This window comes from Vigna angularis, chromosome 2, assembly GCF_016808095.1.
Source record: "Vigna angularis cultivar LongXiaoDou No.4 chromosome 2, ASM1680809v1, whole genome shotgun sequence".
Classification (NCBI taxonomy): domain Eukaryota; kingdom Viridiplantae; phylum Streptophyta; class Magnoliopsida; order Fabales; family Fabaceae; genus Vigna; species Vigna angularis.
The window spans coordinates 8,699,574-8,724,654 of NC_068971.1; the positions used below are offsets into that span (position 1 = coordinate 8,699,574).

At 31.2% G+C, this 25,081-nt stretch overlaps 5 protein-coding genes across 6 annotated transcripts; 2 read left to right on the plus strand and 3 right to left on the minus strand.

Moving 5' to 3' along the window:
- Positions 1–715: 715 nt before the first annotated feature.
- LOC108328092 (uncharacterized) lies at positions 716–3,478 on the plus strand. Its single transcript, XM_017561885.2, has 2 exons — positions 716–1,066; positions 2,876–3,478. The coding sequence occupies exons 1-2, from the start codon at positions 889–891 to the stop codon at positions 3,097–3,099; spliced, it is 402 nt and encodes a 133-aa protein (XP_017417374.1). The 5' UTR covers positions 716–888; the 3' UTR covers positions 3,100–3,478.
- Positions 3,479–6,751: 3,273 nt separating this feature from the next.
- LOC108326953 (bifunctional protein FolD 4, chloroplastic) lies at positions 6,752–9,914 on the plus strand. The gene is made up of 5 exons (XM_017560588.2): positions 6,752–7,104; positions 8,285–8,610; positions 8,833–9,069; positions 9,209–9,376; positions 9,529–9,914. The coding sequence occupies exons 1-5, from the start codon at positions 6,972–6,974 to the stop codon at positions 9,697–9,699; spliced, it is 1,035 nt and encodes a 344-aa protein (XP_017416077.1). The 5' UTR covers positions 6,752–6,971; the 3' UTR covers positions 9,700–9,914.
- Positions 9,915–10,356: 442 nt separating this feature from the next.
- Positions 10,357–15,159, minus strand: LOC108328879 (phosphomannomutase). Its single transcript, XM_017562765.2, has 12 exons — positions 14,919–15,159; positions 13,875–13,969; positions 13,404–13,448; positions 13,200–13,266; positions 12,823–12,899; positions 12,424–12,459; positions 12,077–12,132; positions 11,891–11,990; positions 11,701–11,796; positions 11,522–11,611; positions 11,001–11,052; positions 10,357–10,564 (listed from the first exon to the last, which is right to left on the minus strand). Exons 2-12 carry the CDS (start codon positions 13,941–13,943, stop codon positions 10,509–10,511), a joined length of 744 nt encoding a protein of 247 aa, XP_017418254.1. The 5' UTR covers positions 13,944–13,969; positions 14,919–15,159; the 3' UTR covers positions 10,357–10,508.
- A 2,578-nt stretch (positions 15,160–17,737) lies between these two features.
- Positions 17,738–21,621, minus strand: LOC108328878 ((+)-neomenthol dehydrogenase). Of its 2 annotated transcripts, XM_017562763.2 has the most exons (5): positions 21,459–21,621; positions 21,070–21,316; positions 19,756–19,815; positions 18,560–18,739; positions 17,738–18,437 (listed from the first exon to the last, which is right to left on the minus strand). In XM_017562763.2, the coding sequence occupies exons 1-5, from the start codon at positions 21,473–21,475 to the stop codon at positions 18,060–18,062; spliced, it is 882 nt and encodes a 293-aa protein (XP_017418252.1). In that variant the 5' UTR covers positions 21,476–21,621; the 3' UTR covers positions 17,738–18,059. The 2 variants fall into 2 exon arrangements, with proteins under 2 accessions (XP_017418252.1, XP_052729908.1); XM_052873948.1 differs by lacking the exon at positions 18,560–18,739.
- A 193-nt stretch (positions 21,622–21,814) lies between these two features.
- On the minus strand, positions 21,815–23,293 carry LOC108327224 ((+)-neomenthol dehydrogenase-like). The gene is made up of 3 exons (XM_017560951.2): positions 23,264–23,293; positions 22,761–22,940; positions 21,815–22,606 (listed from the first exon to the last, which is right to left on the minus strand). The coding sequence occupies exons 1-3, from the start codon at positions 23,291–23,293 to the stop codon at positions 22,229–22,231; spliced, it is 588 nt and encodes a 195-aa protein (XP_017416440.1). The 3' UTR covers positions 21,815–22,228.
- Positions 23,294–25,081: the final 1,788 nt, after the last annotated feature.

A 25,081-nucleotide genomic window follows, 5' to 3' on the forward strand; every position in this document is an offset into this window, starting at 1 on the left:
TTATAGTCTGTGAAAAATGTTAAATATGCTTTTTTTAGGTTCTTAAATTTAGAGCAAACTTTTATTTTTATCTTCGAATCATGCTAATCTTTATAGAAGAGCTGCGTGTCTCTTATTTCTCACACTCTTTTCATTATTGTTAGAGTTTATTAAAGCACTTTTCGGATTCACTTAAAAATCAGGAATTTTATTTTATAAAATTACAAGTAGAACTTACCAAAATTGTGATTTCTAATAAATTTCAAGAAAAAGTATTGGATAAAGGACATAGGCAGAGCGTCTTAAAAGTCCAATCTGAAGAAAACTTTTTTAATTTATCTATTGACAAGTTTAGATGTTAATTTAATGTTATTTTACTTTTTACTATTACATTATTAAATGTTCATCAACATAGTCAAAAATATTTACACATTTTTTTAATTGAAGTTAAAAAGATTTACTTTTAAATTTGAATAACCAAAAATGAAATTATCCCAAAATAAAAAAGTTATAAATATAATTTTTAGAAAACTATATTTTTAATATTAAATATTCACTAAATTTGTTTACGAATAATTTCCAGTAAACTTGATAAATATATTTGGTGACATGTTATTTCTCGGCCAATTTTTTGCATTTACAAAAACAAATATTTAATTCATATCTGACAAATTTAGCAGTGTATAAAACCAGCGTGGGTTCATAAATATTTTTAATTAACTAATTATAAATACAATAGTTTCCCCTGTGCACCTTAACACTACATATTCATGGTAGATTCAAAATTTGAAAGTACACCAGAAAAAGTCGTAAACCCACTAAACAGCCTTCTTATTCACACTACTTCTCTGCTTTATCTTCTCCAACGTGAACACACCAACGCAAAAAGTATTCCAATTTCTACAAACAATGGCTTCCGAAGCGGTGGAAACTCACGAAGCTGAAGAAAAAGCGGAAGTGGAGAAGTTGGAATCTGATTTGAAGCAAATGGCGCAGAAGATTCTCGAATACCGGACAACGCTTCCAGATCAGCTCAGCTCCACACTCCGTTCGATTCTCGATGCCCACAGACCCTATCTCCCTCTGGGTACATCTCTTTCTAGGGTTTTTCTTTTCATGGCTCTAAATTTGGGAAATTTGGTGTGGACTAAACCTATGGGCTCATTTTGAATTGTTTTATGCTCCTCAAGATGGATAGAGTTTATTTGGTGTTCTGTGGTTTTAGTTAGTTTCTTCAATTTGTGTTTTTTGGGGATTTAGGAAAGATGGCCTCTTTTTCTTGTCTGGGCATGTGAGTTTTCAGTAATGTGATTTGAAATGGGTGCTGTTTGGATCTTGTTGGTAATGTAGGTTGCTTCAATATTTTTAATTCTTAACTGAGTTTTAGAGCTGACTTTCATTTCTCTCATATGTCCCTACTTATTTGTTGTCATTTTATTGAGGTTATTACTGGGCACATATTAGTGAAACTGAAATCTGAAATTCGGTCATGGTAGGACAAACTTTTCCGTAAGCACATGTGGGAGAAGGAGATAAGAGAAAGTTGAATTGAATTTTTCTCATAAGTGGTTTATTTGGATAAATTTTTCAATAAACACTAGTAGGAGAATAAAACAAAAACAAATGGTGACATAAGTTTATCTGTAAGTTAAAATTATTTTATAAAGTTGTTACAAACAATCTTTTAGAAAAATTAATATAAGAGAATTTCTACAAATTATTTATGCATAAGCTAAGGGAAGTTTATGTACCTTTTACCTTTTATTTTCTTTTCTTAAAAGTGTTTATGGAGAAATTTATCCAAACAAGTTTAAAACAAGCTTTTGCACTTACCTTTTGTGGAAGATCTGATTTAACTTTTCCTGAAGCTAAGGTACATTCATTGATTTTCTTTTCCTATATGTGTTAATAAAGAAGTTTATTCAAATAAGGAATTAGTGTATGTAAGTTCTAAGTTAGTACTTGGTAATGCAAGTATGTTGATGTGCGTAGATGAATGAAAAATGTAGCTTGTTTGGTATTAGATGCATGATACTTCTGGTTTGGTTTTGGAGGAAGGAAAAGTAAAAGTTTTACTGATTTTGATCATCTGTGTTTTGGTAATGTCATGTTGTTTGCGATGAAAAAAATTGTTGTGCATTGTGCAATGAAACTAGCTGCTTATTTACTGTGAGGTGCTATAATTTTCTTAGAACCGAACAGAAAAACAAAAAGATGATGACTTAGTAATTATTACTTGGTTGATCTATTAGCAATAAAGAGAAATTGTCATTTCAATCTTATGTATAAAAAATAAAATTGTTTGAATCATCTTTCATTTTTCTAAAATTAATATTACTTTTTTGTTGGCATCATCAGCTTGTCTGAGTATTATGTTCTTTTACCTGCCTGGCTTCATTTTCCAATAGGTTTTTTGAGTAATGAGATGTAAGTTTAGAATTTTCTGTGCTGAAAACTGAATTTGGCCTATAGACATCGCTAACATTGTGATGATCAAACTTAATTAAAATTCAAAATGCATTTTGAATAGTGACAGGTGGACGGAAACAAATGTTGTTTTCCAAATATATGAAGAATTCACCATTTACAGATGACATTTTGTTAAATTGAGCATAAAGCTTGTTTTGTATTCCCTTGATTGGTAGTGTCTTGTTCATCTTTCCTTCATTGTTTTCTTGACTTAGATCTAGTAGTTGTTTTTCCATGGGTATTGAAGGACTATATGTCACCCGGTGCTAGTTAAAGGTAGATGACAGTTTCAGTCTTTAAGCTATGATCCTTGTACTTTGGTGGTTAAGGCTTCTTCTATATATTTTGTTTATTTGCTTATCTCTTTCGAGCTGCAATGTTTTTTTGTTAGTGTATTTCACTCGTTGATCGGTTTTATATTGTCTAGGTGCATCAGAACAAAACATGTCTAGAGAAGAAACTTCATCTGCTCCGGAAGACCCAGAGACTGCCAAGAAACTGAAATTGCTGAATGAAAAGATCTCGAGCAATTGCTCTGCTATGCCAATTGTTTTGAAAAGGATGAAAGATTGCATTACCAGAATTGAAAAGTTTGATTCATACAAAGATTCAATGATACATCCGGCCTTCAAAAGGAAGAAGACTGGATAGCCTTGATGTAACTTACAGTAGTTATTTATCTAAACACATAAGCAAACAAGTGATCCAGCATTGACCAACTTGGATTTGTTCGATGAAGCCACCTCTCTACCATTTTCCTTATTCTGCAAGTGGGAAGAATGATTCGATGCTGATGTATAATGTATTACATTGTTTGGTCTTTTGTGATATTTTGAAAAGCAACCCTTGCCAGTAGGACAGGGAGTGAGACAGTGAAGGAAAAGACAGGATGTTGTATAGTTCTTGTCGCTGTGTATCGGCTTCATCATTAATTGTATGTAAGCTTTTACATTTGCTTAACTTGTGATGGCTTTAGGCTTTAGCATATTGTATGTAAAAAATTTCTTGCAATGAACTTATTCTTTGTCCTATTTTAAGATTGATCATTTGAACTGTTAGGCACCTCAAATATACCCAACAACTAGGGTGATATTTGCTATGTACAAACTTGTTAGGCACCTCAAATAAAGTTTACATTATTTGTGACATTTTCTTGTGTGAAATTTGAATGAGCTATATAACTTCACTTTATACACACATATATTCACAGTAATTCAATTTTTTAAATTGGTTTGATTAAAATATAGGAGATAAGATTTAAGCAACTAAAAGAAGCACAATTTAAGAAAAGATCTTGAGATTGAATTACTTTGAACCTAAGTATTATATATCTATTGGTCACTTATGCATGTATAGAGATTTAAAGCTTAATGTTTGTTTAAAAAATAATTTACTCATCAAATTATTTTCTACTAGATATTCATGTTCCGTATCCAACTTTAAAAGAGTATTGCAATTAGCTCAACAAGATTGTACTTGTTTTTTTTGCTCTTTCTTGTTGTTCTGTAAATTTTTGTTGATTTGCCATCCTCATAATACTTTAAACTAATGTATCAAACTCTCCGATTCTAATTTCTAACTTATTTTCACTTAATTTATTTATAAAATAGTAAAGCTAAAAATGTTTAAAAGAATTAAATTCCAAGTTTTAAAGTTTACCGAAACTAACTAATTTAGAATCAATACTACTGTTTAGTTAAAACTTTAGTACTCGTAACTCTAATTCATAAATTAATTATAATTTTTATTAATAATTGAATCTAAACATATCAATCATTTTTAGTTCATAAAATATCTCTAATTTAGTGAATATAATAACTAATTATTTTTCTTTCTAAATTTAATAATTATTTAATAATTTCTTGCAGTCATGGATATACAAATAATAAAATTATTAATAATTATAAAAATAAATATAAATAAACTATATAATTTTATTGTAAATAGTTTTTATTTATATTATAGGTAATTTATTTATTTTATTTTAAAAATACAATCAAATTAAAAAAGAAGTCAATATTTAAAAAAAATATCAATTGAAAAGTACAATTAGTGGGAATTTATGTACACAAAAAAGAAGAACCATATTAATGTTATAAATGACTACATTAATTTTAAATTATCAAATGTTAACATACGAAATAAGATTATTAACACTTCAAATAAATGTCCGGGTATTTGTAATGATTTTTTAAATTTATTACGGAACATGGTATAAAAATATCTAATTAAAAGTGCAAGTTTCTTTTAGTAACTAAGAGTGCTTTAATTTATTCTACATCGAATGATTTGTCTCGACCCAATCAAAGTCGTGAAACCAGTAATCTTAATCTTAATTTAATTTAATAGACAACCAATGCTGAAATCAGAGGGATTATTTTAAAATGGGAAAATAAACAAAAAGATTACGACAAAACATAAATGAACTTGTTTAGCTATTTTAAGCGTAATTTTTTTAAGTAACTTATGCTTGTTTTTAATGCATCTGTTTAACTATAATTCTGATAGAAAAGGATACTAGAAATCAATAAATTGTATTTAATTTTTGCCTTTAGTCTGTATATAAAAATGATAATACTATTAAGTGTGTCATACAACGATTTCTATCCGATTCCCACAACGTAACTTCATGTTCGATAAAAAAAAGTATGTGTAATCTAATCATTCATATATTAAAATATTAGCAGTTAATTTTAATTGTCAATAACCAAAAAAAAAAACTAATTTAACATTCACTTAAGGAAAAGTCAAATATAATGTTTTTCATATAAATATTCAACAAAAAATATTTTACCATAATATTAAGAATATAATAACATGTTAAATAGATCAAATGAGAATTTTAACATTTCTAACAGAATGTTTAATAAGTTAGAACATTTGAGTTTTATATGATGAATCCTAAAGTATATTTAGAAAAAAAAAATCAAATGAGATATAACTTTTCCTCATTGCTAGTTGTTTATGTTTTAACATTTTATATTATGCTCGTATAGATAATCCGTTGCACAATATTTTCATTTGTAGTTCATGGTATAATTTGTCACTTATGTTTTTTAATTTAAAGATTCTCAATTGCAAATGAATAAAGGTTTGACATTTTTTTTATAAAGATTATGAAATGATGAAACATACTAAAATAGAAAATTGCACCATAGATTTGATTTTAAGGATGTGGTCAATTTTACCTCGTTGTCAAACGTGTGCTCATGTAGATAATTGTAATGGAGATTCAACTACATGAGTGCGAGCAAATCCACCTATGTATAAGAGATACTTAGTAGAAACTTAAAAAGATGTTTAACTATAAAATTATGATTACATCAATATAAGTATGAAATACGAGTTCATATAGACAATTACATTATATGTTTAATCTACTTATGTATAAGAGACACACTTAGTACAAACTTGCAAAAGTGTTTAACTATAAGGTTATGATTACATCAATATAACTATAAAATACAAGTTCATATATAGACAATTGCATTATATGTTTAACTTCATAAGTGTAACTATGTCCACATATGTATAGTTTGGTTGCTCCTACATGATTGTAGAAGGTGGCTTCATGTAGAAAATTTCATCAAAAGTTTCCTTGCATAAATGTTGTTATGTATATATGAAATTATGAGATACACTTATATATAGAAAATTGTAAGAGATTCGATCACAAAAAGGTGTAAGTGCATTGACATGAATGTGAGAAACTAATTTAAAAATTTGTACTAAAATCTTGATTATATAAACATGACAAGGTCGCATGAGTGTGTGAAATAATGATATAAAAAATTACACAAACAATTCGACCATGTAAATATGTCAACATAAACATGAAACACATTTATTTTACATTATTAATTATTATTAAAAACACATATTCTCGCATTTGCAATGTATTTCTATAGCATTAAAATAATAAGATTTTAAAAATAGAAAAAAGTAAATACTTTTACAAAAAAAAAAGTTAAAAAAGATTATACGAATAATTTTAAGGCAAGAAATTGTGCATTTGACTACTCACATTTTTATTATATTAAAATAATTTAATTTTAAAAATTAAAAAGTAAACAATTTTTTAAGGATAAAAGCAAAAAAAAATTTTGAAGTTAGGAAATTATGCAATTAGTTTTTGGTAGATAATTTTTACTGTTATATATTTTATCATAAATTATTTTAATTTAATAAAAAATTGTGTAGCTAATAGAGACAGAAGAAAATAATTGTCAACATGTATTCTTTTTATATAATAATATAGATAATATAAATATCATTATTGTTCTAAATAATTAGTTCTAAACATTACCTTAAGAAGTCATAGTAGCCAAAGCATGAATGCTATGCCGGATTTAAGTCTTAAAAAATACAGAGAATCTGTCCTCTGAGAACACCCAATTCGTAGCATTGTCCTTGTCGTTGTCACTCTCTTTGTGCAAATCAAAACGCGGAGAAACATAGCAAAGCACAACAGAACTTATAGGTTGCTGAATCTTTGTTTAGGGTTTGGTCACCGAATCTCAACAATGGCTTCTTCTTTGTTCTTCACTCATTCCCATTGCTACTCTTCTTCTACTTCTCTTGTTTTTCGCCTCCACCGTCAACTGGGTGTGGCTCCCACCTCTCTCCGGTTATCATCCTCCCATGTTGCCAACGTTGGTATGATAAAGCTATTAACTTTTCTTTCTTTCTTTCATTTTTTTGACATTGCCAACCTTCTATCTAATTTTTGGCTTCTGGGTTTTACTGGGTTCTATTCTTTTCCCAAAAAAAAAAGTGTGCCAAAATTTGTTTTTGTTTTAGTTTTTCTTTTTCTCTCAGTGGACTTGGAGTTTTGAGTGAAGGGTTTTGGTACCGAGTTTACCATTCACTGCAAAATCGGTGTTCAGTCATTTGTCTGCTTATTTGTACTACTTTAATTTTCAGTTTATCAATGTTGGTGTTTCCTTAATAATTGGTTTAATTTGTTGTTGGCATGGAACTCAGATGTAGTCCTTTTGATTCTATTCTCTAATCAGAATTTGAGTTAGTTTTACCCCAGTAATTTGCATAATAAAGATTTTCGTGAGAGGTCAATATGTTATTGAGCTGAAGCTCTAATTTTTCTTATAGAATAACGCTTTAAGCAGTAGATTGTATCCAACTTTTGTCCTCATCTTTATTATGGTTATGGTGTTAGTATGTTGGAAGTGCAAGGTTAAAGGGTGAAAAACCTTGATCTGTTTAGTTGCAAATTTTTTAATTAGTAATAGAGCAATGATTTTATATGACTATATAGTCTTCTAGTTCTCACTTGGTAATATATGGCTTTGTAGAGACATGGGCTGTGTTGCTACAGTGTGTATTAGTGGCAGTGTTTCTCTCTGGGTTTGGCTTATGTTGCTGTTGATTTTAGAATTATTTTTCCTAAATTTCCCGGTGGTCAGATTTAAGATGATAGTTTTTTCTTTGAAGAATTCGAGGTGTCTTAGCTTGTTGGATCAAGATATTTAGGTCTATGGTGCGTTGGGAAGAGCTTATTTTCAAATTATTTAAGTTTATCCTCTTTGGCACAAGTGTTTGTGAGAATTAATGAAAACAACTTATGATATGTCACTAATTCTAAAGGTTCCTTTGTTCTTTTAATTTGTCTGCTGTTGTCATTACTTGTAAATTTAACACTGCTGGTTGTTATGTTACCTTTTACACATGTTTGTCAGTGCGATGCATGTACATGTATTTACATGTATTCCCTTACATGTACATGCCAAATTATCTTTCCTCTTCTTGCTATTGACTGAATAAGGTTTTGCTAGCTTGTTCTCGTGTGCCTCCATCTGAATTTATATAATATATGCAGCTGCCATGGCTATGGATTCTTCTGCTAAGGTGATTGATGGAAAAGCTGTAGCGAAGCAAATCAGAGACGAGATAACAGCTGAGGTCTCCAGGATGAGAGAAGCTACTGGTGTGATTCCAGGATTAGCTGTAATTCTTGTAGGAGATAGGAAGGATTCTGCAACTTATGTGCGTAACAAGAAGAAGGCTTGTGAATCTGTTGGAATTAATTCTTTGGAAGCTAATCTGCCTGAGGATTCCACAGAAGAGGAAGTTTTGAACTATATTTCAGGCTACAATGATGATCCGTCAGTTCATGGCATCCTAGTTCAGTTGCCCTTGCCTTCGGTATATTTCTAGGTCTCCAACTTCATTTTAGTTTTTGGAGCCAAGTATGCCAAAATTTATCATTAATCTTTTTTCCTATTTAGGTCCTTAGGGAACTTAGTTAAGCTTTTCAGACATGGTACATTGATAACTCATTCTTGTAGTTAACTTGTTGGCACCTAAAGTACAACTATAAGATTTTTTTAATGGAAGTTTAATTAATTTTCCCTGGCCATGTGACAGCATATGAATGAGCAAAACATCTTGAATGCTGTTAGAATTGAGAAGGATGTAGATGGTTTTCATCCATTAAATATCGGCCGTCTTGCCATGCGTGGAAGAGACCCTCTATTTGTTCCCTGTACACCAAAGGGATGCATAGAGCTACTGCACAGATACAATATTTCCATTAAAGGAAAGAGGGCTGTTGTGATTGGTCGGAGCAATATTGTTGGAATGCCAGCTGCTCTATTGCTGCAAGTAATATTACATTCAGCCAAACTTAAACTTTTAGTTAGCAATTCAAAACTGGTTTTTATTTCATTGTCTCTGCTTGCTTCTTTCATTTTTTGCTTCTAACTTATGCGTTTCTACTTCTGTATATGTCTCGTGTTACTAGAGGGAAGATGCTACTGTCAGTATTGTCCATTCCAGAACCAGTAACCCTGAAGAGATCATAAGACAGGCAGATATTATCATTTCTGCTGTTGGGAAAGCAAACATGGTGAGGGGAAGCTGGATAAAGCCTGGTGCAGTCATCATTGACGTTGGAATCAACCCAGTAGATGTAAGTAGATTTATATCAAGGTCACGTTTATAGCAATGGCTCCAGGCTTCCACCTTGATTGCTACTGTATTTGAGGAGTAAATTCATATAGAATGTGTCAATTTCAGTACCAACATTATTTAAGCAATGCATGTATGGGGTTTATTTTGCAGGATCCAAATAGCCCCCGAGGTTATAAACTGGTAGGAGATGTTTTTTACGAAGAAGCCATACAAGTTGCCTCTGCCGTTACACCAGTCCCTGGAGGAGTTGGTCCAATGACCATAGCAATGCTTCTCCAAAATACACTCATCTCTGCAAAGAGGGTGCACAATTTTGAATGACATTGTGAAAAGGGTCTATACTTTTTGTTTATGGGATTCTTGGATTTTAAGGTAGCTTTTTTCAACATTTGTGAAAGGGGGGTTTGAGTTTTTTCCTTAAGCCAAAATAATAAGAGAAAATGTTGCTTAGGATGACAGTGTAAAACTTTTCCTTTCCTATAGTTGCATCATGATGCAAAAATCGTGGCTGCAAAAATAAAAATTGATTGGGAAAACATACAGCAATCACATAAGAAATCATGATATAAAAATGCTTGTGGATGGCCTTTAAGTTGGTGCATTTTGCTTGAAATCCCATAATACATTTTGGAGCGGAATATATTACACTATGCGTAGATGCACATGAAGGATGAAGCCATACACACTAATAATGGTAAGTACGCTGGATCATAATCAGATAAAGAACAAAATATTCTTAAATGGGAGGCATTGATACTATTAATACAATTATTTGATGGATGACTTTGCTTCAATGTTGTTTCGACCAAAGTTTGAGAGTTTATAACAATTTAAGCATCCTACTTAATTTAGACATGTTGACCGGTTTTATTTTAACTTTGGATTGATTGTTTTAACTCTTTTTTCTCTAACATAAATACCCTTTCGCGAGAAGAATGCTACTTGGTAGAATGATCTTTGAGTAGTCTCAATATCAAATTTTACGGAATGATAAACTTATTATTAAACCAAAATGTGAACAGACAATCAAACTACAGAGCTTTGATTACAGCCTATATGGTCCCATGTAGAACATGTACGGTTACACTTCCTCTGTAATTCTCAATAAAAGTACGTTTCTGCAAATATCTTTAATTTTCTAGGAACAGAGATTTACACTGCTTCACAGTATCATCTGGGCTTGTAACTGAAAAGAAAAATACAAAGTGATAAGGATCACATAATCAATGCAAATGACAATGATTCTTCGTTATTTTACCCTACTTTGGCTTGGTTGTTAACTTTAGTTGGTTCATTTAAGAAAAAAATATACCAAAATTTTGAAAAAGTTTACTATAATTATTATTTTTTGATATTCAGAAAAAACGTACACTTCCAGTTTCTTGAACAATAAGTTAAAAAGATTTTCTTTTGAAGATTCTGATTCTTTTTTAAATCTTTTGTAAATAATTCAAGAAATGGGGGAGCGTCACTGCCTTTCCTAAAGAAAAATGTTTTTGAAGTAATATAATCTGAAACAAATTGGGTCTTAATTAAAAAAGAAAATCGAATTTGAACTGTTAACCCATGGCACTGAAACAATTAATTCCATGAACAAATGATAACAAAGTTTAAGTACTAACCTGTGTGTCCAATAGTCCGTTCAGATTCATAGATTTCATGATCATTTCCACCCTGCACAGCAAAAATAAAATAATTATAGGACATTAATCAATCCTTCTACCGAATTACCCCAACAATACTTTTATAAACCAGAAATCTAGCATTGGAAACAAGTGAAGGTTCACCCTGAACAAGGTGTCATAATAAGAGAAGTATATCAATAAATATAAAAACTAAGCATTATATTTTGCTGAATAGTTTGAAATATTCAAAATGTAGAAAAGGACTCATGTTACTGTGCCATTATCTATAAAACAGAATTATATTGCTAATAACTTGCTTATTACAATAACTTTTGCCCCAACTCACTTGCAGGACTTTCATAACAATAAGTGACATTGGAGACTCAGACAAATGTGATTGCTTATGAAGACTGCATAGAATACATAATGATAGCACATGTATGCAGGGAGGCATAGAACATGTAAGATGTTGGTTTGATACTCCAAACAAGGTCTGTATGATAAACTTATGGACTAACCTTGTAAGTTTTGTCACCAAAGAAGTGAATCTCATTGAAATCGTCGAGGTATCTTAGGCAGTATGTTTTATCCCAACCTTGAGGGAAAACCTGTGGAGTATATTTAAATTAAGTACTGTTTAACTATCACTTTGCCAGAAATAAAATCACCAAATCATGTCAGGAGGATCATTACTTACATCAAAACTTATCTGTCCTCCAATGGAAAAAGTTAAGTTAAAATGAGCAAACTTCTCGCGTAGTACAGAAACCATTTTTGGGCGTATATTTTGAACCTGAGAGCTTAAAATGCAAAATTTTAGGATAAAATTATTCACCTAACATATCAATTTAATTCTAGTGAATATGACAAAAACTAAAATAAATAACCTTGTCATATCTCTCAAATTCATCTCTTTCTTCTTGGCTACAGTTTCGGCCAATAGGTGACACATTCAGCATCCCACTACGGAATTCTATAAATGTTCCCCTAAAAATATAGTTATATCAATTAGAAAATAACAGGTTCATATAACTAATCCTTAAAATATATATTAGCTTCTGAATCTCACTAACCTCTTAATAGGGATATCCAAATCAGCAATATAATGGAGAGTAAAGTTAATGAACTCCTGCAAAATATCACCCACTCTGTCATTATTAAAAGAAATTTATTAATATAAAATGCATTTACTATATGCTCACAAGTCACAACTTTATTCAATTTAAAAGCAGTTAACACAAGCATAATCTTCTATATTCATGGCTTCTGAGCTTGCTTAAAATGACCTTACAGATAAACTTCATTTTCCCAGTCAATTTTTGGGTTATGATATGCATAATATGCCTAGGAATAAGAATATGGAAGAGTAACACAGCCCAAAACAATTTTAGGATGTAGTCAACATCAAATAAAGCCATACCTTCAGCTTTTCTTCCCCAAGGAATGATTTCAAACTCTGAAAAGAGGGCAATTCACAACTTGTCAAGGTGTATTAGAGAGAAAAAAAATACATGGGTAAAAATGAGTGATCAAGTGCATTTGTGTGTGTCTGTGTGGTGGGGGATAGCTTGCACAAATAAAAAACTTTACCAGCTCAACTTTCAATAGATTTTAATGGGCATAATTTACTTAACATGCTTTACCAAAAAGTGGCCTTATAAAATTTGTATCATGCCTGCTTTACTTATAAGTCAGAACACAGTGAACTAGTTATGTTCTCTTAAATATCTCAAAGGATCAGAATAAATCTATTACGATACATCCATGGTCATCAGATCACAATTTGTTCCTTTCAGTAATTCAGGTTTATGTGCTGTACCTGAGTTCCAACAAGTTTTCCTTCCTTGTGAGCCACAAGACCATTCTCAGAAAATACATAATCATAGTCATTGGTAACTGCAACAGACAGATATTCACAAAGATAAACCCTCCTGTTTGTTTCTTTATTTCATTCTTTCACTTTAATACCTAATCTATAGAGCAGATAATGCATGCTTTTTCAGAACAAGGAGAAATGAAGAACAAATACAATGGAAAGGAAAAATTTGTAACAGTGATTATAAGTTCACCTACGTGCAGCTAGAATATGAAAATAATACATATGAAGGAATGAAAGAAACGCTAAAATCAATTTCCTCAATGCAGCTTCCTACTTGCTATAGCATTTTAGTGTCATGACATGAATCTATTGCTAACCTGTGTTTCCAAGTTGTTCTGATATCTTTACAAGGTCAGACCCTCCAACAACTCCAACTGTTACAACCTGCACCCAGACAACATAAAATTCAACAACAAAAGGGACAGAATATCAGTACAGATTTTATGCGTGGCCATGTAGATGTTGAACTAAAACACCAAGTAAATACACTTTATATTAAAAAAAAATCTAAAATCACACACCTTTCGTAGTTCTTGCATGAATGTTAACATCCCTGGAGTGGCCACCTTGCATTCAAATAAGAAAAAATTACTAGAGGTGATGCAAAACTAAACAATCAGAAAGAAGAAATTCAGATTTTCTAGTTTTGTTTAGCCAAGGGGAACAACAGCATTTGATAATCAATGAAATTATGAATAACCTCAGGTGGCATACAGGTAACAGATCTGTCTTAGAACTATATCGAATTGTAATATGCACATATTTTTCAACTATGATTATGTAATTAAGGTTTTAACTTGTAGTTGCACGATACTTGATATTGCAGAAAATTGAAAATAGTTGTGGCTGTTGCAGTCACAATTGTGGCCATGTTAGTAACCCAAAAACTTGACGATAAGGCTAACGTAACAGCCAGAGATTGTTTTCAAACTGTAACAAAATAACCACATCCATGGTACAGTAGTGTCATTAGCTCTAGAAAAAACAGATACCTTCCTGGGAGCTGTAAGAGTCCCATCAACATCAAACAAAGCAATAACACCAGGTTTCCGGGCAGCCATGACAGCTCTCTCTTATCCACAAAAACCTGAAAAATTTTAAACCATTATTTTATCAAACTTCAAAACAAATACAATTTCAAATCCAAGGTCGAGAGTTACATAGACTCATGGAGAGTCTGTAGACTCGAAAGAAACTCTACTTCATATGAAAATTTAATAAAACAATATATATTCATGATACCAATTCTACAGTATTAAAATAAAAAAGTTCATACAATACCCCAACAAAATATTAATACTTAACGAGATAAGAAAATTGTTAAATAACTAAAGAACACAAATGTTATCGAGTTTATAGATCTCTTTCATCCAATCTTCTAATGAAATCACTTACAGGACTTCATCATCTTTTGTTCCGCTACCTAAAACATGCATTTCATTTTTCTCCCCAACATCTGTCCTATTTTCAACATCATTTTTACTTCTGAGGGAAAGTGAGGATGTACCAAGATTAATTTGACTAGAATTTGAACCACTTTCACAAGTCTTAAAAATCTGAACATAACCAAGGAAAAAAAAAGCAATGGAGCCAAGTTATAATACACTCCACATTACCAAAATAAAATTAAAACCGAATTAACAGGCTGTCACTCCACACCCGAAGGAAACCCTACTTGAAAAAAAACAAAAGAATGGGATGCGACCCCAAGCACAACGGCGAGGCACAGCGAAAGCATGACAAGAATGCGATGGCGAAGAACCTATATGGAGAGGTGGTAAATAAGCTCTTTTTCTTCCATTAGCAGAAGACACAAAATTACAGAACAAGTCCATACTTCATAAAAAAAATTAAAATTGAGTGGGTTCAGTAAACATAATCCAAAATTAGATGACACCCTTCAGCAAATACACCATCCAAGCTGTTTAGAAATACTTATTTATCAGAAAAAAATAAACAGAATAGATAAAAAGGTGATATTTTTGTAATTGAAGCTGATGCAAATGCAGGATTTGCATTGAAAGGTGAGAACTTGCCTGTGAGGGGAGTGAGGAAGTTGAAGAAGGGGACAGAGTTTGAAGTAGATCTCCAAAGGGGTTTATAAGAATTGGTTGAGATCTGCAGAGGAAATGGACAGAGGAAGAAACTGTGTGGGACCAACAAGTTGGAGACACATGTGCCTCGTAACATTAAAACTTTCCGAAGCGAAGCTTCAACAACTAATTCATGAGTGACGTGCATATAAAAGAATTCATCTATCAAGTCGACGCTGCTTACTTTTCTGTCATGAATTGTGTGTTAATCAATCCTTGTTCTTTTGCAAAATTAGGGTTATTTCTCAGTTTTTAGAGAAAGGAAAAAAAAGTTATGTGCAATTTGTTGATATTTTTATCCATATAACAATTTTGCAAGTTCTTTTATGTTGTGGACTATAAATATGCTAGTTATAGTTGTGTTTTTGGTTGTAACAATTAGAGGGTGGGTTTGGCTGAGGATTTAAGATTCAATCTTTTGTAGAGGGAAGGAGATTTGGAGGTAAGGTGTGAAATTTTACAATATTACTTTTTTTTGCATGAAATTATTGTTGTTTGAGGCAGAATGAGATAATGTTGGAACCAATTTCAATGTATAATGTGTGTTAATGGAACCGATTCTATATTTTAAGCTTTTTGTATGTTGGTGGATCAATTATCCAACTTTATAGATCCTATTTTTCAATTATGTTGTATTGTTTTGAAGGTTTTAGTAATAATAATAATAATAATAACAACGGCAATGATAAAAAGATAATTTTATATTTTAATTTATTAAAATATTTATTTTATTATATTCATTAAATCTTTTACAAATTATGATTTTCAAGTGAACACCTCCTTTTCTCCCTTTAAGGAATTTTGTTATACAAAATAAATAATAAGGGTTTTTGTTATACAAAATAAATCATATATAGGTAGTCAAGTGATGGATTTTAAGGATTTGGGTTTTTGTTTGTTTTTTCTCCTATGAGGATTAAGCCTTTTATTTTAGCAGATTTCATTATAAGTTTTTGAATTGAGATTCACAAAGAATATAAAATAAAAATCAAACTTAATATGAAAAATAAAAATTAAGAAATTACATTTAAAGTTTGACTTAATTATTCCATATGCGGCTTATATAACCATAAATGGTATTTATTATTTTATTCAATGAAATGGTGGTGTTGCGATTTGAGCACGCAAAGTTGTCGAAGTCCATGAGAGACATTTACTTTTGATACAAAGAAGAAATCCTTATTTTTCATAAACAAAAGTAAAAATGTTCATACTTGCAAGAAACAATCAAATGTTAAATAATTTTAAATTATACAATTAATGCTTATTCAAATGTTTTAAGCAAAAGAATTTGACAAATATTTAAGGTGTTTGTGTGTGATATGGATGATTTCTCATAAGCCAAATTTTGCATACTTTAGGCCAAAGTATAGTTTGGCTTTACGTTCAAAGGAAACTTCTTCCCATTTTCCTCAAAATAAGTTTTCAAACTTAAAAAATTTACATACAAATTCTCCTTCCAAGTGCGACAAATGCGTTGAATCGAAACACCTTTTTATTTCACATAAAAACCTTTTAAGTTATTTTAAAATATTTTAAAATATTTTAAAATTATACTTTTATAATATTTTAGGTTATAAAAGCCTTTCAATGGTTAAAATTATATTTATATTTTTTTTTCACTATTTAAGGATTATAGTTTAAGACATTGACGTTGATACATGGTCATTTTTTTTAAGAAAAGTGATACTACATTGTGTATTTCAACCATGACTCTGTTATATGGTGTTTAGTATTATATTTAAAGAAATTTTAACTTTTAAATTCATTAACGTAATGAAAAATGTCATATATACTTTAAAAACTAATTAGTTTTACTTTATATTAAATTTGCATAGGATTATTGTCAGATATATAAATTAATAGTAAATTCATAATGTAATTAACATATTTTATCATAAAATCACTTAGAATGTACATACATTTTTATTTAATTTATATGAACTATTTTCAAGTATTTATAATCTTAACTAGTTTTAAACTTTTATAATTACTTGTTTACATATCAATCATTTTCATTACATATATATTATTTTCAATTAGTATATTTTTCATATGGGATATTCTACTGTTCATTTTAAACTATGTCTTAAAATATTTATAGTTAAATTTAGAATAAAGTAAGGACATCCTACTTTTAAGCATTTCATTATATTAATTCATGCAATGATTAAAAAATAGTGTAATGTAAATAAATGTATCAAAATTGGATGAATTTTAAAAAAATATTAAAAAGTATTAAACTGAAATTGAATCAGTCGTGTAAGTGATTAAATGTAATAAATATTAAAAGGTTAAAAATTAGGGTTTTAAAATAATTTTTTGAGTGCCCTTTAAAAAAATAGTCTAAGCTAGTGAAAAAACTGTTTCCCAAATACTGTCAATAAGTTCAAACAAAATTTTCAGCTAGTAAAGAATAAAAAAAAAAAAGACTGTAAACTAGCTGCAATAACATACATAACACAGTCTAAATTGTTTCTTGATTTGGGAGTTTATCCAAGTGTATGTAAGTTTAAGAACTTACTTTAGGATACCCAGAAAAGAGTAATAGTAGATTAACTTAGTTTCTCCAACAAGAATCATAAACTCATAAGAGTCCAAAGAGTTAACAAGAATGAGTATTCATATTGCTCATACTCAGATGAAAAGAAAATATTTTGAGATAAAATTGCGGCACTTGATTGGTGTTAAAAGAAATAAGGCTTTGGAAGCAAGTTGCTACCATCTGGCTTTAGAGGATGTTCGGTTCCTTCATCAATTAGTTAGGGTCATAAATGGCAAGGGCATACCAATTTCTGAAGCAGAGAAGTACAAATATACCATCTTTACAAATTTATAAGTATACAGATTGGTAAGTAAGCCATATATTGGCTTGCAGTAAAGACAATTCAACTCTTCCATAAACTGATTATAATTATTTAACAAACAACACACTGAGTCATGTAGTTCACCACTATTGGCAACATGATCCTGTAATGTCTGCAATTCACTGTAGGGTTGTTCTCAGCAATGATGTGTAGATATGTGTCATGACACATAGCTTGTTATTTATTCATTATCTTCTAGTACACAACAAACCTTTTGTCAAACTGATGCAACTTCACTTCGAGAAAAGAAGAGACCAGAAGGACCTCCGTTAGGTAGCAGAGCCAACCTTACTACACTTTCAGCACCTTCATCAACACCAAGATAGCCACTATTGAGGTTGAGATCTGTTTTCACATAGCCAGGGCAAACAGCATTGATCCCGAAAGATGGGTACTTCTTGGCAAGAGCTCTTGTGTAGGCAGTCAAAGCAGCTTTTGAGACGATATATGCAGAAAACGCAGGTGGCCACCCATTGGTTTCTGATGAACCCTCTTTAAAATCATTCAGAAACTTTTTCACAACTTCATCCACGTTTTCTTCTGTTAAGCTTTCAACATCACTTAGGACTCCTCTAGCCCATTCATTTGGTATGCTCTGCATGAACAACAGTATCAAATACATCACAATGATTGAAGAAACAGTAAATAGCAAAAGTTGGCTAGTCAGATTGTAATTCCAGACCCAGTAACAAGTTCACGCATATTAGTCACGTATACCTCCAAGTTCCCATAGGTGGAGGAAACATTAACAATTCTTGGTGAGTCTGACAATTCTAGAAGGGGAATAAATGCTTCACACATTAATTTAGGTCCATAGTAATTTGTTCTAATGCTTGCTTCTGTAGATTCATAATTTTCATAAGAGAATTTTCTCCAATCAACACTGTCAACTTTTTCCTGTAGTCAAAGAGAAGAAAGTTAACCTCTTTCCTTAACGCAAATAAGGGCAAACAACTTCAAATAAGAAAAAGAAGCAGGGCTATTTATAGTTAATATGTCTTTTTCAAGAATAAACCTTTGCAAGAACAAAGATTAAGTTCTACCCACAGAAATTTGAATATAGTAAAAATGTTACCTCAGTTATTTCTTGAAGAAAGAAATGTTTATAACAGACATGACATGACATAGAAACATGCATAAGGGAATATCATTGACCAAAGAAAAATAACTGAGTGGTGGTATAATTAAAATAAAGTATATAAACTGGGAATAATTGATAGGATATAAGGTAAGAGAATAGAAGTAAGAGAATAGAAGGAAGAGGAAATGAGAGAGCACTTAAGAAAGGCGGAAAAATGAGAGAGCGGTTAGGAAAGGCGGGATGGGAGATCTTATATAAATAGAGTTCTATTTATTGTTAGAAAATAGCCAGCCATTTCTTACGTTTTGCAAACAGGTCTTGGATCTTGTTGAAGGGAATTAGGCTCCCGAGTTGTTATACACATTTCCTTTATTTCTCTTATTTATTTGCTTGAGTGTTGCGAGAAAAGTTAGGTCTCTTACTTAGAAACCTAACAATAACCCTAAACTCTTTATCTAGCTTTAGGGTTAATTCCAATTCCAAATTCTAAGAGTGAGTATATGTTATATTTTGGAAACTTACGTTCCATTATGCACATCATCATGATTAAAAGCTCAACCATTATTGATCTTATGCTAACAAATGTTAGACTATGCTAAAAATTGTCTCGTTTTATAACCCAGTACTGTAGGATATTAGTCCTATCGTCTATGCAAACTAAAAAGCTGCAGACAATACATTTCAGAAAGCCATTCACAAACTAGATCAACAGATTAATTATGTCCTAACCTAAGCCTTCAATCAAATTACTATAAATTAATATTTCCTTGTGAACTTTCAGCTTTCAGGTTAAAAGACTAAGGAAATATTATACATGACTAGGAATACATACCCGTGCAGCAGCTATAGCATCATGGTCAACAGTAGTTCCTCTTATTCCAGCATTATTCACCTAATCAGAATTCAAACATTAATCAACATCCATTCCAATTTACAAATAAGTGTGTATATGATAATGGGAAGAAAAATGAACTATACAACAGCATACACAGCAGAAAAACAGTAACATCAGCCCATCTAAGAATTGGTACAGAACAAGTGCTTGTTAACTATAAGTTTCAATCATGAATATGAATATTGATGAAGTCATGAAGCACAATGAACTTCCAAAAATGAGGATCTTGATGCTCCCTGTTCTTAAACAACATAAATGGCCTTATTATTGGGAAAAAGAAAATACACAGTTTTTGTTCTACTAGAAGAAACTAGCATGGTTGATCATATAATAAAACAAAATTGTCTTTCACTTCTTAAAGAGAGGATCCAAATCACCACAAATGATCAAAAGATCAAATTTTTTAGTTTGATTTTTTGAAATTGATTTTAAGCATTCAAAAAAAAAAGCAGGGTTAGTCTATATACAGAGGGTGTGATCCTTTCCAGGACCCTGTCATAAGGGGAGCTTTATACCACCATTTAGCCCCGCTTTTCATAGTGAAGGTGCAAGCACCAAAATAGGGTAGGGAAAAATGTCACCCAGTAAAAGACTGAACCTTTCACATTTTCACTCCTAAATCCAGGTCTTAAGAGATGGGCTGTGCTACTTTAGCTAAGATATCCCTCTTTGATCCGGTTTTTACTATTTAAAATGAAGACAGAGTTTCTTTCTTGACATAAAAGACAGAAAGTTAAAGACATGTTTTTTCTTTTATTATTTCTTATTTTCATTTTCTGTCTTCACTTCCCAATTATAAAAGTTTATTATTGTCAATCTGCTTCCTGCTTTTAAATTTTGTACAGAAGCACACTGAAAACAACTTTTGGGGCAAAACAAAATGACCAGAATACGGATTTGATTTTCTTTACCAACAACTACAACATTAATAACCTTTTTCTCCTTCACGGCTTGGCTTATGTAGAGGATGCAGTTATATCCTTGATTTAGAAATTAAGGATTAAAACTGTAACAAAATATCAGTTCATGTATCACAAATTATGCAGATGTTATAATTTAAACTGTTAATTTACACATCAATAGCTGAAACTATACTTCATCCTCCAAACTTCACCAACTCATTGCATAAACATCAAATTCAAACCCTTCTTCACAATGTTACTATCTTAATCAGTTCTCTTTGTAACACACAGGATCAACAAGAAAAAAGAAAGTGGAAACATATAATAAGATGCTAAAACTCAATCATACTAAGATATCAAGTTTCCCAAACTGGGTTTTGATGAAATTCGCAAGGGATTCAATGCTTTTAGGGTCGGTCACATCAAGCTGATGAAACACCACTTGGTCAGAAACATCAAACTCTTTCAGTTTTTCAACAGCTTCAATACCCCTTTTCTCATCCCTTGCCGTTAGCACCACAGTGACACCATTAGAAAGCAATTGCTTGCAAATCTCAAATCCTATTCCTTTGTTTGCTCCTGTGACAACTGCGCACCTGTAACATAAATCAATCCAACAAAATTATGGAAAAATAAGCACTTACATATCTTTGTTATTCTATGATTGATTAAAATTTGGGCACCATATAATATGCGGTGCCAAATGGGCACCATTATGAGAGTTGAAGAAACGTGTACCTTTTTGCTGCTGCCATTGGTGATGCAAGAAATCTTTGTGAGCTTTTTGAAATTTAACATCAGTTTTTAAGAGGTTAGTTCACCTGCTCTGTTTTTTATGTGAACGTTTTCCACAACTTCTACATAGGATATATTTCTGGACTTTTGACCTTAGTATCGGGAACAAAAGTCACCATTTATTTATTATTTTTTAAGAATTTAATATGTTTACTTGAAACAAATAGTTTCTTGTGAATAAATACTAGACATTAATTTACTTAGATTTCATACAAATGCACAGATCTATAAAGTGCGTGATGTTTTATTTTTCATCATTAATCACTCAATCTATATAAAGTATATAACAATTATTGGATTACAAAGTGCCAAAAATTCATATTTGTTAGACTCTTGAACTTCATCAAAAGCGGAGAACTTGTTTTCCCCATAACTATGTTTGCAAGGTCAAACTCACAGTAATTGCAGTCACTTCATCAACTGCTAAATGGTTCCTTAGGAATAATAACTTAATAATGAAATTCTATGAAGAAGTTGTTCCGGATTAATTCCACTATCTGGTGTGTAATGAAGAAAACTGTAAGACACATAAAAGCATGAAGGCGTAAAAAATGTATTCCTCAAACATGCTGCAAACTGCTTGCAGAAACAGAACCAATATAAATTTGGTGCAGAAAATAGCCTTAATGTAGACTCTGCATAGAACTAAGTCAATGTTTTCATGATTATCTACTTATTCAGAATCTTTTGCTAAATAAATGGATATTCAATGATCAAAAGGGTATTGCTTCACCCTGATAAAAGAAGCAAACAGAAGGAAGATTATTTGGCAACAGTGCCAACATTACAGGAGTTTCAGAACCTTCATCAATGCTTAATATTCCAGTGTTGTTGTTCATATAAGTCTTGACAAAGCCAGGGCTCAAAGAGTTTATATGAAAATATGGAATTTTCTTGGCCATAATTCTTGTGTAAGCATTCAAAGCTGCTTTTGACATTGTATATGCAGGAGCAAAAGCTGGCCAACCCTTGATTTCCAATGATCGCTCTTTGAAATCTTTCTTAAACTCTTTGAGTACCATATCTATTTTTTCTCTTGTAAGGTTTTCAATGTCACTGAACACTGTTCTATTCCACTCACTAGATATGTTCTGAAACAGTCATAGAACAAAAATAATGAACTATCTTAACATGCTCTATCATATGTCACTTTACATTTTGTATTCTATTTACTTAAAGAACAAAAAAAATTAAATATAAGATTACTTCAATAAATTTGTTTTCTGTAGAAGAGCTGCAATGTACCTTCAAGAGACCTGGTCTTGAGGAAATATTGATAATTCTTGGTGAAGTAGACAACTGTAGAAGGGGAATAAGAGCTTCAGTTATCCTTTCCACACCATAGAAGTTTGTTACCACACATTGTTCAACTAACTCATAAGTTCCATACCCTACTTCACTCCAATCAACATTTTCATCATTTCTCTACAACAAATCTGACATTTATAATTAGTTTCTTCTCCATTACAGTACCCGGAGACCTAATATATGGAATATACCTACAGTGTATATGGCTCTATAACAAGGAAATGAACACATAAGTTGTTGATATAGAGTAATGAGGAGAGTGATTTTAATCTAGCTAGCTAATTCAGAAATATATTATACTTGAGTTTAGAGTACAACATTTAATAGTTTGATGCAGAATATGAGTAGATAGATTAATAAAAAGAAATTGTATTAAATAAGAAAAAGAATAAGAAGCAAACAAACCATTCTAAGTAAAGCGTCACCATCTAATAATTTACCCCAGTAACAACTACATTATTCACCTGCATCAGTACCCTTAGTGATACATTATTCTAACTCTAATATGAACTTTAAATTTAGGGTTGACTATTAAGAAATAGACTTTAAACTTAACTCAATCCCATAAAATCAACTTGTATGCTGAGATTTGCATCTATTTATATAGTGTAAATTAACCTTATCATGTGGGACTTCCAACACACTGTTCACAGCAAGACATATACATCTCGAGCATGAGATTAATATTAATGGATGATCTGATAGCAAATGGAACAATAGATTCAACAAATAACAAACTTTGCTAAGATAAGCTCTAACTCATGACTCTAATATATGTTAAGAGATGGACTTTAACAACTTAAACCCACAAAACCAGTTTGTAAGATGAGATTTGCACTCACTTGTATAGTGTACATTTTCTTTATCTTTAGTCGAAATGAAATTTTCAACAATGACAGATATCATTATATCATTTTATGGATTTACAACATTTCAAATTGTATAACTCAATAACTCTGTGTGACAATCAAATAATTTTACACCAATAAGAATCAAAACTAATTTAGAAAGAAAAATAAGCAATTATGGTTCATACCAAGATATCAAGTTTCCCAAATTTGGCTTTTGATGAAATGAGCTATGGTAGCAACACTGGCAGGGTCATCCACATCAAGCTTATGAAAAACCAAAAGGGATGAGAGACTGTTACGTACCTGAGTACGTAAACTAGCCAAATACACCCTTTCACACTCTCACACACGTAATAGAACAATAAACGAATGATAACGAATGAATGAATCTCTTTTATTGATGGTAATATCTGAATAAACAAGGGTAAACAATAATTGGGAGCATAACCTCCTTCAATTACTTTAGAAGCATAACCTCCCTCACAAGACAATCATGTCTGTCACAAAACTCAATAATCAAAAACATGTCTTTAACCCTAGACTCTAGCTTTATTTATATTAATTATTTCCCGCACATCTCTTATTAAATATTTCTCTAGAATATATCTGCATTTAATATAAATATCCTTATATTTAATATTTAATATAAATATCTCTATATTTAATATAAATATCTCTCCGTATATTATCCTAGCATATATCCTTAATTATAAATATCTTATATTGAATATTTCCCTAAATATATATTTATTTACTCTAATTAACTTATACTATATTTATTTACTTTAATTAACTTATACTAAATATTATCTCTGCTCATATACTTTCCAACCCTTATTACTTATATCCTAACAGAGACCAAACTCTTTCAGTGTTTCAACTGCTTTCTGTTAAGGAGTGGACTTTAAGCCTAACTCAATCCTACAAAACCGGCTTGTAAGATGAGGTTTGCACCCACTTATACTTTAAATTAGCCTTATCTCTAGTCGATGTGAGACTTTCAACACACCCCCTGACGCCGAGGTATATACATCTCGAGCGTGGGATTAGACATTAATGGGTGGTCCAATAGTGGCCCGATAACGGTGGAACAATATGCCCAACAAACAACAAATATTGCTAAGATAGACTCTAACCATAGCTCTGATATCATGTTAAGAAGTGGACTTTAAGCTTAACTCAGCCCCACAAAACCGGCTTGTAAGATGAGGTTTGCACCCATTTATATAGTTTAAATTGACCTTATCTCTAGTCAATATGAGACTTCCAACACTTTCAAGCCCCTCCCTCATCTCTAACGGTTAGCACCACCATTTTTTTTGGGATCGATAATGATAGTTGTCAGGATTCATTAGTGGGAGAGTTGAACCGACAACTCTTCTCACATCTCCTTCCAAACCCACCAAA

Excerpts from the sequence above, each read along its gene's own strand:
- LOC108328878 (XM_017562763.2), bottom strand. Across the intron at positions 19,816-21,069 it reads TTGGGAAACTTGATATCTTA|GTGAATAATGCTGGAATAAG; the intron begins GTATGATTGAGT and ends AATTCTGATTAG. Across the intron at positions 18,740-19,755 it reads ATGCTATAGCTGCTGCACGG|GAAAAAGTTGACAGTGTTGA; the intron begins GTATGTATTCCT and ends CTTTGACTACAG.
- LOC108328092 (XM_017561885.2), top strand. The coding sequence starts at position 889 with ATGGCTTCCGAAGCGGTGGAAACTCACGAAGCTGAAGAAAAAGCGGAA. Across the intron at positions 1,067-2,875 it reads CAGACCCTATCTCCCTCTGG|GTGCATCAGAACAAAACATG; the intron begins GTACATCTCTTT and ends TATATTGTCTAG.
- LOC108327224 (XM_017560951.2), bottom strand. The coding sequence starts at position 23,293 with ATGCAGGTGAATAATGTAGTTGTTACTGGG. Across the intron at positions 22,941-23,263 it reads ATAATGTAGTTGTTACTGGG|AGAAATGATGAAAATGTTGA; the intron begins GTAAATTATTAG and ends GATTTGTTGTAG. Across the intron at positions 22,607-22,760 it reads CAAGACCAGGTCTCTTGAAG|AACATATCTAGTGAGTGGAA; the intron begins GTACATTGCAGC and ends TGACTGTTTCAG.
- LOC108328879 (XM_017562765.2), bottom strand. The coding sequence starts at position 13,943 with ATGGCTGCCCGGAAACCTGGTGTTATTGCTTTGTTTGATGTTGATGGG. Across the intron at positions 13,267-13,403 it reads TCATGCAAGAACTACGAAAG|GTTGTAACAGTTGGAGTTGT; the intron begins GTGTGTGATTTT and ends GTCTGGGTGCAG. Across the intron at positions 11,797-11,890 it reads AATTTGAGAGATATGACAAG|GTTCAAAATATACGCCCAAA; the intron begins GTTATTTATTTT and ends TTAAGCTCTCAG.
- LOC108326953 (XM_017560588.2), top strand. The coding sequence starts at position 6,972 with ATGGCTTCTTCTTTGTTCTTCACTCATTCCCATTGCTACTCTTCTTCT. Across the intron at positions 7,105-8,284 it reads CTCCCATGTTGCCAACGTTG|CTGCCATGGCTATGGATTCT; the intron begins GTATGATAAAGC and ends TAATATATGCAG. Across the intron at positions 8,611-8,832 it reads TTCAGTTGCCCTTGCCTTCG|CATATGAATGAGCAAAACAT; the intron begins GTATATTTCTAG and ends GCCATGTGACAG.